General features: G+C 35.5%; 1 protein-coding gene across 5 annotated transcripts in view; it reads left to right on the forward strand.

The window, feature by feature from the left end:
- Positions 1 to 15,027, forward strand: part of LOC106125750 (irregular chiasm C-roughest protein) — a 67,245-nt gene that overhangs the window by 38,069 nt on the left and 14,149 nt on the right. For all 5 annotated transcript variants that reach the window (XM_013323062.1, XM_013323064.1, XM_013323067.1 and 2 more), the window contains 7 exons: positions 4,216 to 4,518; positions 6,755 to 6,905; positions 10,977 to 11,057; positions 11,815 to 11,966; positions 12,074 to 12,165; positions 12,744 to 12,852; positions 13,449 to 13,622. In XM_013323062.1, the coding sequence (XP_013178516.1) occupies positions 4,294 to 4,518; positions 6,755 to 6,905; positions 10,977 to 11,057; positions 11,815 to 11,966; positions 12,074 to 12,165; positions 12,744 to 12,852; positions 13,449 to 13,622 (984 nt within the window). In that variant the 5' untranslated portion in view covers positions 4,216 to 4,293. The remainder of the gene's footprint in view (positions 1 to 4,215; positions 4,519 to 6,754; positions 6,906 to 10,976; positions 11,058 to 11,814; positions 11,967 to 12,073; positions 12,166 to 12,743; positions 12,853 to 13,448; positions 13,623 to 15,027) is intronic.

A 15,027-nucleotide genomic window follows, 5' to 3' on the forward strand; every position in this document is an offset into this window, starting at 1 on the left:
AAGAGCAAAAGTTTAGCGTGTAGGCGTGGCGATTTAATAGGCGAACGAGTCATTAATCATTAATTTTCTTATGCCACGAATAATTAAAAAGATAATTAAAAATAATCCTTAAATGGACTTCATTGCTCACGAATAATAAACGTTTATGTTGGCCACAATTGTTTAATTGAGTTGCGTAACGCGTGATATTGTTTATCTCCGTGTGTGTGCGCCTTTATTGTAATTAATTCGACGCGATGTTAATGTAATAAACAAGTATTTTATATTGAACAAGCTGAAGACTGCGACTCGCCAATTAAAAAATAGCATGTATTCTTCCAGACTATGTTCTACATCAAGGTCAAATTTCAGCGAGATCCATTCAGACGTTCTTTAGAGACCTTCAAATATCCATCCATCCATCTAAACATTCGCATTTTTAATATAAGTAAGCTAGGGCTTGGCCACAATCGCCCCTAATGTTGAAGTTGAAAAGTGTTGAAGCTTAGTAGATACCTCTTCACTCTACTGTTGGCTCCCACGTTGTTTAAAATTTATTTTGTGCTGACCTATTCGCGACTCATAGTTTAATTATACTAAAATTAACTAAGAATATAAATTAAAACATAAATTAAATTTTCGCATAATCTTATAAATAAAATTCTCGTGTCACAATTTTCGTTCCCATACTCTTGCGAAACAGCTTGACCGATTCTCATGAAATTTTGTGAGCATATTGAGTAGGTCTGTGAATCGGCCAACATCTATTTTTAATCCCGCGCGGACGGAGTCGCGGGCGACAGCTAGTCTTTTATATAAAATTCTCGTGTCACAATTTTCGTTCCCATACTCTTGCGAAACGGCTTGATCGATTCTCATGAAATTTTGTGAGCATATTGAATAGGTCTGAGAATCGGCCAACATCTATTTTTAATCCTGCGCGGACGGAGTCGCGGGCGACAGCTAGTAATAATTATAGATCTTTCAATGAAAGGATAAAAAAAAAACAAACTATCAATTCATGGGAACTGGTAACCATCTTGGCCACAGACCGCGACAATTAACCGAAGTACACATAATTATAAAAAAGTAGGCGTTAAAATAATATTTGTCCCGACCACATGCGCCAACGATATGGTAGGTAAAAACACAGAGGTAACGAATCTAGAAGAGACTTGTGATAATCCGTTTTTTGACATTTTTATAAAGATATGTTTATGTTTTACTTCTCTTTTAACTAATGTAGGCTATTGCCAGCGATTCCATCGCGTGTAATTAAAAAAAAAATCTTAATTAGTAGCCAATATGTTCTTCCAACACATTCTACATCCAAATTTTAACGAGCTCCATGCAGCCGTTTTGGAGTTACCTTATAGTAAACATCCATTCATCTATCTAAAATTTAACTCAAAAATTTATAATATTAGTAAGATTAGTTAGAACACATCGTTCTTTTAAAATATTAATACCATTCAGCAGGTACCGTGTTTTTGTCGCATGTGTTGTTAGGCCACTTCCAGTGGTCGAATATCTTTGTACCGAGATTACTTTGTCACCACATGGCCGAGGCATGTGCGGGTCACATTAGTATTATCAACTTAGCATATGCGTTACCACTGAATTATTTTAAAACGACATATTTATAACATAAAATTGTTATTGCTTATTGATGAGGAATATAATGAAGTACCAGCCTACCTGAAAAGCATTACCGATTTTAAGTTTACAGTATTAAATATTAAAATCGTATCATACCACTAAATAGGATTATCAGGTGCAAGAAAAGTCGGCAGAACATACAGTGTTGGGAAGGCGATAAGAGCAACAGCACAGGTGGAAAAGGTTGGAGAAGACTTATACTTTATTAGGAAGTCGGTCAAAAATAAAACTCTTTATCATCATCTCATTATACGTCCCCACCGAGAGGCTCAGAGCCTACCCTAAGTCAAGGGTGATTAGGCCATAGTCAACTACGCTGGACAAGTGCGGGTTGGTTGACTTCACCTCCACATATCTTTTGAATTTCTTCTCAGATATGTGCAGGTTGCATCACGATGTTTTCCTACACCGTAAGAACGTCGGATAAATGTACATATGTAAATCGGAAATCGAAAAACACATTGATACATGGCGGGATTCGGACCCGGGACCTACAGATTGCAAGTCAAGTGCTTGAACCCTGAGCCACTGACGCTCTCTAAAAATAGCAATATAAAGGAGAAATAAAATTAATCATTTTAATATCACTAACCATGACGCCAATCAATACGTGAATTCCCTACATAAACTTGTTGATCTATTCTATTTAAAAATGTAATAAACGTCCAAACGTAATTAAGATGTTTATTTTGAAACAGTAACGTTGAAATAACCGTTGGATAATTGTCGCTAAATATTAAATTAAACAGCAGGCAACGTAATAAAACGGCTTTGGGTGAATTATGCTAATAATGTACTCGTTTGCATTTTATACTAGCCTTTGTGTACTTGTTTCGTATAGCTTAAGCCCCATTAGTCCACTAGACGTACGGACTTCTGATGTAACAGTTATGAATTCGAATCTTTAATTACGATAGCGCTAATAGCGAAGTGACCGCTGTCTGTAGACATCTAATGCAAACTAAACGTAATAGCCAAGTTTTTTTTAAGCATACCACCCTCTCATTTCCCCTAGCGCGGTGGAACCAAAAATTTCTTGCCTCGCACAGTCGCGTTGTCGAACGGTCTGTCCTCGGCGGTATTTCCAAACCAATACGACTTAGGGATCTTCAAGAAGCGAGCATACCATTTCCTTAAATGCCGGCAACGCATCTACAGTTCCTCTGGTGTTGCAGATGTCCATGGGTGTCGTTGATCACCTCGGTGTTACCGTCGCTCGTTTGCCCCCTTCTCTTATAAAAAAAACTTAATTTTCCTCTTTCCCTTTCGGTACTAATTCTATGCAGGTAAGTTATGATGCACTAACAAAAAATTATTGATTACATTCAGTAGAGTTAAAACTTGATTTTATTACTTTTATAAACCAGACCAAGCAACTTATATAATAGTATACTATCATGAATAATTAAAACATCGAAATATTTACGTAAATCTATCTCGCAATGATTTGGTTATTGACCACCTGCAGAGGCTGCTTATTTATTTGCTAATTTGAAATGAGATTTTCTAACGATATATTAAGCGGTAGTGTGAAATTCAAATAAATCAAAAAACTAGCTGTGGCCCGCGACTTCGTCAGCGCGGAATTAAAGAAGAAATTAATAAGTAGCTTATGTGTTCTACCAGACTATGTTCTATATCTGTGCTAAATTTCACTAAGATCTACGGGGCCCTTCTTGAGATACCTTGGAACAAACATCCATCCATCTAAACATTCGACAAATATTAGTAAGAAGTAAGATTAGGTTAGGTATTTAACAAAGGGCAAGACGTTTTCACGTTGTCAGCTTTCTAGCCTATCTATGTCTGATATACAGCACATTGTCCCCCTAAACTTGTTAAGAACACAGTGTATTTAAAAATAATCTTCGGATGTAAAATCGTAAAGGCAACTGTACTGATTGCTCAGAGTTATGAACATCGTCCGGTGATCATAGACACATCCATCTGTGATAAATTAAAAGACCATTAAAATGAAGTTTACAGGATGATGTTCTTACGATATTAAGGGTGTGCAATAATAAAAACAAAAGACAGTATAAGGGATATGAACCCTTCAATCTATTTGATGTTAAAAGCTTTTATTCATTTTTCTTTTAAGATTGCCGAATGTTATGTTCAGAAGCGTAGTCATCCCTCTTTTATTGGTTAGAAAGGAGAGAGATAAGAATATGTTTTAGGACTATTATTAATTTAATTTTGTTTTTAATGTGAAGTTGATTTAATGATAAAGGGAAGGGATTGGCTGAATCACAGTTCTATATCCTAGTTCACGAAACAAAGCTCCCAGATTATTATATATATGAGTGTTATTAAAGCATTTTTTTTTACTAGTCGTCGCCCGCGACTCCGTCCACTTGGGACTAAAAAAGACTTAATAGGTAGCTTATGTGTTCTTCCAGGCTATGTTGTATGTGACGATATCCATGAAGACGTTCTGGAGATATCTTCTAACATCCATCCATCTAAACATTCGCATTTATAATACAAGTATTTATTTTAGCATTGGAAAATTATCGTTTTCTGATAAGTTGTGTTCTTATTCAGTTAGTAATTTCATGTCATCTTTTGTTCCAGATCATGTCCTAAAATCAATCTCGACAAATGAGACAAAATAATCGTTTTGTACATCATGAGACAAAGATATAAACCGACATGGCGGCGAAATTCAAACGATACGAAAATGGAATGCCGTATATAGTGCGCGTGCGCGGGGATGAATCGAAATTCGAAAATAGAACGCAAGTTGAGGCGGGTTCGCGCCGGAAACAGCAATGGCGTCGACCGGATGTCGGGATTTGGTTACTGTCTCTCGCCGCCCTTTTTGTATGCGTTAATGCTTACCAAGAACAACGTTTCGCAATGGAACCGCAAGATCAGGTTCGTATTTATGTTATTATTAAATTATAAAACATAAATAAAAAATATTTTTTTTCAAATCCGTCACCTTTTCATAGACATGACTTTAAATATAGTACTCTTTACCATTGGCACGTCAAACTGTACGCTTCTTAACGTGACAATTCGAATACACAATACTATATTTTTCATAGCCCATAGTATTCAAATTAGATTTTTTTTTATAACATAAGGTGGCAAACGAGCGAGCGGCCACCTGAAATCGCTGAAATAGCGAAGTGACCGTTGCCCATAGACATACGCAATTGCATATGCGTTGCCTACCTTTAATCGACGGAGGAGAGGATGCACAGAGAGAAAATATTTTCCCTTCCCATGCATCCTCTCATCCGGAAAATCCACTTCGACTTTCCATCCTTCCCTTATAAGCAAAAGGGTGGGAAGGGAAAGAGGACTAAATTAGGCCTCCGGAATTGCTTTCACTTCACGCCTGTCTTCTGTGTGGTCGTGGTATTTCACCGGGCGAGCCGGGCCAATTCTTGCGAAGATGTTAAAGCGGGCTCTACCACTGTTAAAATATCGTATTTGTAACGCGTTAAACAAGCTTCTAATATTCTTATGAATATTTATAATCTAGATTCGCACGATCTTTATACATACTAGTATAATTCAGTATATAATATTAGATTTCCATGTTGTAAATAAAAGTTAACGGCCTTGCCGTTGGTCCTATCAGTTGTGACGTATGGTCCAAGTTATAAGAAATAGCGAATGTAATATTTTTAACCAACAATTACTTAAAAAAAACTTTTTAAATTAAAGAATTACTAAGTTAAGGGTACGGTCGTAAACCATATTAACAAAAATCTGCTAAGATTTCTTTAAACATTTATAGTTAAAATACAGTTATTTTTGGATAAAAAAAAAGTAAATTTACTAAGAGAATAAATTAAATGTTTTTTTAAACAACTTGTTGGGAGTGTATTTTTGTGTTTTTGATACTTTAATTTTTTTTTCTATAATATATAAATAATTTAAATAATTCTGTAATTCTACAGAAACTAATCATAAATTATACACATACACTCTTGTAGACTATTTACTTTTAATTTAGAAAAAACTTTTTTACATTTCTTCGGTTTAGAATTAACTTGGCATATTATATCCCCTATTAATTTTATATAATGCGAAGATTGACAGAGAAATTGTGAAAAAGAGAGAGGAGAAATATGCTTATATTTATTTAATTGTTTGATTTAATCCTATTTAAGGACATTAGTTTCTGTAATTGCGTCCCGGAGGCCTAATTTAGTCCTCTTTACCTTCCCGCCTTTTGTCTTATAAGGTAAGGATGGGAAGTGGAAGTAGACTTTCCGGATGAGAGGATGCATGGAAAGGGAATATACTTTCTGTGTATCCTCACCTCCGTCGAATAGAGGTAGGCAACGCATATGCAATTGCGTATGTCTATAGGCAACGGTCACTTCGCTATATCAGCGATTTCAGGTGACCGCTCGTTCGTTTGCCACCTTATGATATAAAAAAATTAACAATTAATTTTAATATTATTATGAAATATCAAAAGCTTATGAATTAGAGAGTTTTGTTTTAATTTGAATAATAAATTAGTTGATTTCCATAGGCGTACCAGTTAATGTTCCGTTTTATCATTTTGATATCGAAAATGAAAACATAAATAAAAAAAACCTATTCGAATTACAAATGAATTAAACATATATTTTTTTGTTTTAATCATAAATTAAATAAAGAGAAATATTGTACAGTATTTTGTTGGCTTATTAACTTATAATTTTATCATCATCATCAGCTCGCCATACGTCCCCACCGAAGGGCTAGGAGCCTACCTAAGTTAGGAGTGACTAGGTCATAGTCAACCACGCTGGCCAAGTGCGGGTTGGTTGACTTCACACATATCTTTGAATTTCTTCTCAGATATGGGCAGGTTGCATCACGATGTTTTCCTTCACCGTAAGAACGTCACACATTGGTACATGGCGGGATCCAAACCCAGGACTTCAGATTGCAAGTCAAGTGCTTGATCCTTGAGCCACCGACGCTCTCTTTTTGTTTTGTGTTTTGTAGCCATATTAACTTATAATATTATGTTTATTAATTATTCATCGAAGATTAAATGTTGTGTGTACAAAGCCTTACGTTTAGTTCTTGAAATCCTAGACTTTACCTTACCTTTCCAGTTATTAATTATACTAATGCAGTTTATTTAATATTTGAACAGAGCGCGATAGTCGGGTCGAGGGTGACATTGCCTTGCCGAGTGGAGAACAAAATAGGTACGCTGCAGTGGACTAAAGACGACTTTGGTTTGGGCACACAGCGCAACTTGAGCGGTTATGAGAGATACTCCATGATTGGAAGCGACGAAGAAGGTAAATATCTATTTTAGTAGCACCAATGACTCAATTATTTTATACACAGACTATCATGAAGTCATGGGTACTGACTCTATCCCGTAACAAGTTACATGAAATGACACTAAATTTGATTAAAACTTAATAAGGTGGACCTCTATCTTCCAATATACAGATTAATCTATATATATATATATAAAAATCAATTGCTGTTTGTTAGTGTCGCTAAAACTCGATAACGGCTGAACTGATTTTATCTTGATCTAGAAATGTTCGTGGAGTTCTAGGTAAAGTTTAAAAGGTGAGAAAAATTCTAATAATTGCCAGGAAAATACTTAAGAACCTTTCTTTTAAACCCGCGTCGACGGAATCGCGGGCGAATGCTAGTTAGTTAATAAATAGAAATAAGGATATTATTACTTAACCAACAAATAAGATTCTTCATACACAAGGCAACATAAATCTTCGAAACTATTATTGAAATGTCAATTGATTTGCTCCGCCATATTGAAAATCTTAGTGACTTCCCACGACGATCTTGACAACCAGGTTGCGTGTAAGTGGAAAAATTGCGACGCGAGTCTGTTTACAAACCTATAAGAATGCATCGAAGATTTACGTCGCCAAGTAAACGAAGGTACTTACTATAATTTTTACCATCCAAAACTTTTTGCTAAAATTCTTCTTACACTTCTACTCTTATTATGCAATATTACTTTTTCTAAATGAAAAAAAGAATGCACGCCATTTTTTGAATTTGACGTGCCTATGTTTACTTGATTCCAGTATTGGATTGAAATGTATACGCGTCGATGTATAAATGAATAGATGAGAGATGTCTATGAAAGATTTATGCCATTTCCACTGAGTGTTTTTCACTTTACAACCAATAAAAAAAATTATATTTATATCTTCATTTATTTTCGTCCATTACGCGGTCTGTAGATTTGATCCGTTACTTTACTAATATTATAAATGCGAATGTTTAGATGGATGGATGTTTGTTTGAAGTTATCAAAACGGCTGAACGGATATCCATGAAATTTGGCGTACTTATAGAACATAGTGTGAAAGAGCACATAGGCTACTAGTTAAGTTTTTTTTAATTCGGCGCGGACGAAGTCGCGGGCGACAGCTATTTAAAATAATAATATCCTACTAATATTATAAATGCGAATGTTTAGATGGATGAATGGATGAATATTTGAAGTCATCTCCAAAATGGCTGAACGGATCTCGATGAAATTTGGCATACATTTAGAACATTTAGAAGCGTCAATAGCCTAATGGTTAAGGGTACGGATTTCCGATCACGAGGTCGGGGGTTCGATTCCCGCCATTCGACTATTGTCGTAAACCATATTCTAGCACAAGCCTAGAGCTTAGTTGGAATGGTAAAAGAAATATTAGTAAATTTACAAAAAAATCTGCTAATATTTAAAAAAAGACATAGTTTGGGATAACACATAGACAACTGATTAAGTTTTTTTTTAATTTCGCGCGGACGGAATCGCGGGCGACAGTTATATTAAATAAAACAGTTGAACGAACTGCGATTTAAATTAATCATTAAGATTTATAAATATAACATAACGAAATCATGGCCGTGAAAGAGAGTAAACAAAATATTCGGGTTTTAAAACGAGATATTTGGCACAACCAACAAGTACAGTGTAATGAAAAAAATCTAGGTAAATCATGTTATGTATTTGTTTTATTTTTAGTTTTATGTATTACGGTTACGCACCTGTTTTAATATTTATCAGATAGGAGATAAGGGCAACCATACACGAACAATACACGCGATCCGTGTATAGAGGACGTCACCTGTATCGTAGTGCGATCACCCAATATATGTATTTGACTTGATTTAATATTTTATTGATCCTTTGGACACAATCGACCCAATGGTAAAAAAAAATCCATTGGGCCGTTTGACCGGTACGCTGATTGGCCCAATGGGAAACACCCAATCGTTACAATACGTTTTTAATTTTTATTATTTTAAAACTAGATACGACATTTAAAAAACTGAAATAGAAGGTTTATTTAAAAGTACTAGTACTAAATAATAAAGTATCGCGTAATTTTTAATAAGAGCATAATTTGAAGCAATATATTTTACAACCTGACACGTGACTCCGTCCGTCCGTGCGAAATTAAAAAAAATATTAGTAGTATATAAGACGCACAGATATAAGGAACTATATCTAGATTTCAGGATGTCTAACCGAAGCAAAACCAGACATTACATTCAATTTATTTTCTCCTTGCCACAACCGTCCACTTCAACAGCTCGATACCGAATGTCCAACCGACCTACTTCTATCTCCCAGCTATCGATAATTTTTCCGTCCCTCTCCCTGACAGCTCAAAGTGTTGCCCGTACAATTAGCGAACCCTAATGTTAGGGAACCTTAACACATCTATGCCAAATGATATAAAGGAATATTCTATTATCTAGAGCGTAATAAAACTTGAAGGTAACAAGAAGAAATTAATCTGTAATTCTTAAAATGTTAATAATGTTAAACGCAACGAGTTTTTGTACTAAATGTATTATTAGAGCTTTTGCGAGCTTTTGCCTATTGAAAGTTCATTGCCCCAACATTGGCTTGGGATATGATGATTGCTTGACGCATTCAAACTGAAACGTTCTCAAGGTCACGGAAATTTGTTCACCGTTTATATATAGCGGTTTAAAGATTCGAAAAGATGTGTATACATACCATTTAAAAAGTACAGTCAGCTGCACAAATATTCTAAAAAAACTAGTGCAAGTAGGTTTTAAAAAATGTATACATGTGTCCGTTCTTATGCTTCTAACCATGAATACACACTGATGGATACTTATATACATATTTTTTGAAACCAAGGCTCATACAAGTTTTTAATATTTATTAAATGCATAACATATTTATGCAGCTGACTGTACAATCAACAACATTTATTTCCTATCCATTTTATAATCACAAAGTAATAAGGTCGAAAACTTGTCTTTGTAAGCTAAGTTCTAGTTTCTAATATTCGATACTAATTGTCGCCCGCGACTCCGTCCCCGCAGGATCAACAAAAGACTTAATTAGTAGTCAATGGTCCAGAATATATTCTACATTTATGTCAAATTTCAGCGAGATCCATGAAGCCGTTCTGGAGATACCTTCAAACATCCATCTACCCATTAATCCATTTAAACATTCGCATTTATAATATTAGTAAACGAATTAACTGTACATAAAGAACACACCACACGATAATATTAAGTGGTCATTCTTATTATATTATAGTGCCCTTTGTGTTCCATAAATTAAGGTATAAAAATCACCCCAAGGCCCCTAACAAATCAATATAATGGATAATTTGGTGAATTTTGCGAACTAATAACACGGTCTCTCTCAGTCTTATTACGCAATACACATTCGAGTCACGTATTGTATCATAGCGAATAAATAATTCGACCGCTTTCCCGAATTCTAATTGAATCTGTAATGTTTAGTTATGCCACCAGAGGGCCAAGACAAAAGTAACATTTAATTAGAAATATCGCTAGTGAAAAAGCCCTTAACGTTTAGTACTTTTTTTTATTTATTTGAAAAAAAAGATTAAATTCAACCAAGTGACATATCCAATATATGTCAGTCGGTCTTCTGGTGACATAAAATCATACGTTAATATGTCGTTTATCAAAGGATAGAGAAGGAATATTAAAATAAATGTTAGTTATGATATGTGTTCGAACTGTTAGGAAGAAAATCCGAAAATGTGCCAGTGTATTGACGCGACACTAGCTTTACTAAAATGTCAACGTTTATGTCCCTCATTATTCATTCCGACACTAGGCTTGGTAACGAAAGCACGTCATTTGCGCCAAAGGATTCTAACTAATACTGTCTAAAAGTATCAAACGAAGGAAGATTAATAATCAAATGACTCCACAGTCGTTGAAGTTATTTGAATCTTTTAGGCTACAAGGCGACTACAATGGAATTTATCTTCATACAAACTTACATACAAAGTCTGAGTCAGTCGGGACATGAAAATCAAATTAATAATTTAGTAAGTTCATTTAATATGCACATTTGGTTGCAGGTGATTATTCTCTAGACATCAGAGACGTGACTTTAGAAGACGACGGCAAATACCAGTGCCAAGTTAGCTCGGGTCTCAACGGTAAGTTTGCTCCCATACCACTTGACTGACATGGATTGCGACTGACATGGATTTCTTCGTCTATTTTAAATTTAAAATAACTATGAAATATTTGTTCAAAATATGGCCATTGTCGTTAAAAAACAATTTATAGATCCTTTTTCTCAGACCCGGTGGTCAAACGTCAAATTAAATTATCACAGCACACTAGCGCCCCTCACCCTCATTTTAATGTCTAAAAAGTGTCTCAAAGTTCTTGTCGTTAGTGTGGCTATCTGGTCATGTTTTACCGTACATATCGTTATCTGTGTTTTGTCAAATAATGACAGAGATGACGATAAGTTTTTATACAGAGATTTGAATCTCAGAAACCAACTATTAATGATATTTGAATTTGTTCATAATGTTTAATTTATACAGCGTGTCCCAATTTTTTTTGTGTTTTTCCTATGTAGTCGACCTGGCTATACACCAGTACCGGCTTATCGTTAAATTTAGGGACATGCTGTATACTAAACATATTTTTAAATAGTAAATATTTTTACTTTTAATTCTAAACAAAATAGTTGATTTTGTATGTAAAATTAAGTAAAAAATTACACTAATTTAACGTATAAATTTAAAAAATAAAACTAGTATAAAACTAAAGATGAAATTGTTTTTAAAAAATAAGATGGAAAAAATAAATTGGAAATTCCTAAACCAGCACAAACATTTGCTTCCAACACTCCAACATTCCATAATCTGTCGGATGCATCCAATCAGCTTTATATTCCAGGCGAGCCGGCAATTCGATCTCGCTACGCCCAGCTCACAGTGTTGATCGCCCCCGATCCCCCTCGGATCGTACAAGGGGCTTTCATTGACGCCACAGAGGACCAACCTGTAGATATTGAGTGTGTTTCCGAAGGTGGAAAACCGGCGGCTGAAGTGAGTTTCCCCTCTATATTTTCCATTTGAAATTGCTTTTGTGATCGAGGTTTTTTTTGCTTTAGTTTGCTTACAATATTGTTGTTTAATTCTTTCCTAATATATAGATAACGTGGGTAGACGGAAATCAAGTTGTTATAAAGAAAAATGTTGAGAATAAAGTTGAACTGATGCCTGACGAACAGAGATTCAAAACAAGGTAAACTGTTCTATTGTCTAAATTAAGTCATCGTCAGCTCTCTATACTATATGAGGGGCTCGGAGCCTACCCTAAGTTAGGAGTGTTTAGGCCATAGTCAACCACGCTGGCCCAGTGCGGGTTGGTTGACTTCACACATACCTTTGAATTTCTTCTCAGATATGTGCAGCAACACGATGTTTTTCTTCACCGTAAGAACATCGGATTTATTAAATTTAGTACATATATTTAAAGTGCGTAGGTGGCTCAGGGGTTAAGCACATGAATGCAATCTACAGGTCCTGGGTTCGAACACCATGTACCAATTTGTTTTTCGATTTACTTACATTAATCCGATATTCTTATAGTGAGGGTAAACATCGTGATGGTGATCTGAGAAGAAATTCAAAGATGTGAAGTCAACCTGCATTGGGCTAGCATGGTTGACTATGACCTAGTCACCCCTCCGAGCCCCCCAGTGGGTATAGTGAGCTGATGATGGCAATTTAAATAGCCTTTAAATAATGCCTAAAATTACAAATTAATTAACATGCCTGTACTAATGGTTAACAGATGAACTAACGTATCAATTGTTTTAGGTCAGTGTTGCGGTTACTACCTAATAAGGCACACCACAATCAGACAATTACTTGTCAAGCACAGAATACTGCCGACAGAGCGTACAGGATGGCTACTGTACATATAGAGGTAATATATAATAACTAACTAAGCTTTGTATTTTGGTAATGGTTAAAAAGTTAAGGTAGAGCGTCGGTGGCTCAGGGGTTAAGCACTTGACTTGCAATCGGCACGTCCTGGGTTCGAATCCCGCCATGTACCAATGTGTTTTTCGATTACCTATTTACATATGTACATTTATCCGACGTTCTTACGGTGATGGAAAACATCGTGATGCAACCTGCACATATCTGAGAAGAAACTCAAAGATATGTGTGAAGTCAACCCGCAGTAGGCTAGCGTGGTTGACTATGGCCTTATCACCCTTAACTTAGGGTAGGCTCCGAGCCCCTCTGTGAGGACGTATAGTAAGCTAATGATGATAAGAAAAGGTAAAAGTTTCTGGACCAAACCTAGGCCCCCAAAAATCGATTATGTGGTCGTAGATTCGAATCTCACCGTTCTAGCACAAGCATAACTTAGTTGGAATGATACCAGAAATATTAGCAAATTAAAAAAAAATCTGCTAAAATTTTACACAAAAAAAAACCAGACTTGACCCAGTTGACAAGTTGAATAGCTATGAAATTGAAAGTGATTTTTTTTTTATTTTAAACTTTTTTTAGGTTAAATATGCACCAAAAGTGACAGTCACACTTAAGTCAGAGACAGTACAAGGAAGGATACCAGAAGGAAGTGAGGCTAGGGTCGGCTGTTCTGTGGATGCAAACCCACCTGCCCAGGTCTACCAGTGGTACATTAACAATAACCCGGTCATAGGAGACTATACTGATGAAATGGTAAGTAAAATGCGTCATATTAACATTTTTACAAATTACTAGCTGTCGACCGCGACTCTATCCGCGTGGATATATTAAAAAAACATAATTAGTGTAGCCTATGTGTCTTTCAGACTATGTTCTATACGTATATCAAATTTAATCGAGATCAGTTCAGCAGTTCTAGAGATATCTTCAAACACCCATCCTTCCATCTACATCACATCAATCTAAACATTCGCATTTATAATATTAGTAAGTTAAATAAAAAGCAGCTCTTCAAGGCACAAATTCTAAAAAAAATGAATAAATAGTATCCTATGTCCGTCTCCTGGCTCTAAGCCTCCTCACCAATTTTCAGCCATATCGGTAAAGCCGTTCTTGAGTTATAAATAGTGAAACTAACACGACTTTCTTTTATATAAATAGGTATTAAAATTTTTACAAATCACATTCAAGATTTAAAAACAAATCATTTTAAAAATCAAATTAAAACGCTTCTTTAGATTGACATAAGACAGTTAGATTTATAATTTAGATTTTTAAAAGGTTAAATTTGATTTGTTAGTCCAAAAATGTTTATGTTAAAAACAAAAGTTGGATGATAAATTCATATGTTAATGGTCGAACATAAACAAAACCTCCAAGACAACTGTAATTAACAAAATTCACGCAACACAGTCATATTTTAATACGCGAAATAATTGAATAAAACAAGCCTTAATATTTTGAAGACAAGCTCGCCTTGCGCGGTAATTTTTCATGAATATATTTACTACGCTACTTCGTACATCAGAATAATATATGCCTTAGGCAGATGCTCTGAGAATGTTTTATGTTTATATATTATATTTAATTTGACAAGGTTTCGTCTCGACAAATGAGCTACCTGAGAGATATGTGACGAGCAAGTTATGTTACCGTAAGCAAATTGCAGAGCGTCGGTGGCTCAAGAGCGTCGGTGGCTCAGTGGTCAAGCATTTGACTTGCAATCTGCATGTCCTGGGTTTGAATCCCGCCATGTACCAATGAGTTTATACATTTACATATGTACATTTATCCGACGTTCTTACGGTGAAGGAAAACATCGTGATGCAACCTGCACATATCTAAGAAGTAATTCAAAGATATGTGTGAAGTCAACCAACCCGCGCTTGACCAGTTGACTATAGCCTAATCACCCTTAACTTAGGGTAGGCTCCGAGCCTCTCGGTGGGGACATATAGTGAGCTGATGATGAAGCAAATTGCATATATCGAGAGAATTTCGTAATTTTTTTTTTTTATAACAAAAGGGGACAAACGAGCAGCGGGAACACCGAGGTGTTCAACGACGCCCATGGACATCAGCAATACCAGAGGAACCGCAGATGCGTTGCCGGCCTTTGAGGTGGTGATAGGCTCGCTTCTTGAAGGACCCTAAGTCG

The sequence above is a fragment of the Papilio xuthus genome, unplaced genomic scaffold, assembly GCF_000836235.2.
Source record: "Papilio xuthus unplaced genomic scaffold, Pxut_1.1 DF825783.1, whole genome shotgun sequence".
NCBI classification, from domain to species: Eukaryota; Metazoa; Arthropoda; class Insecta; order Lepidoptera; family Papilionidae; genus Papilio; species Papilio xuthus.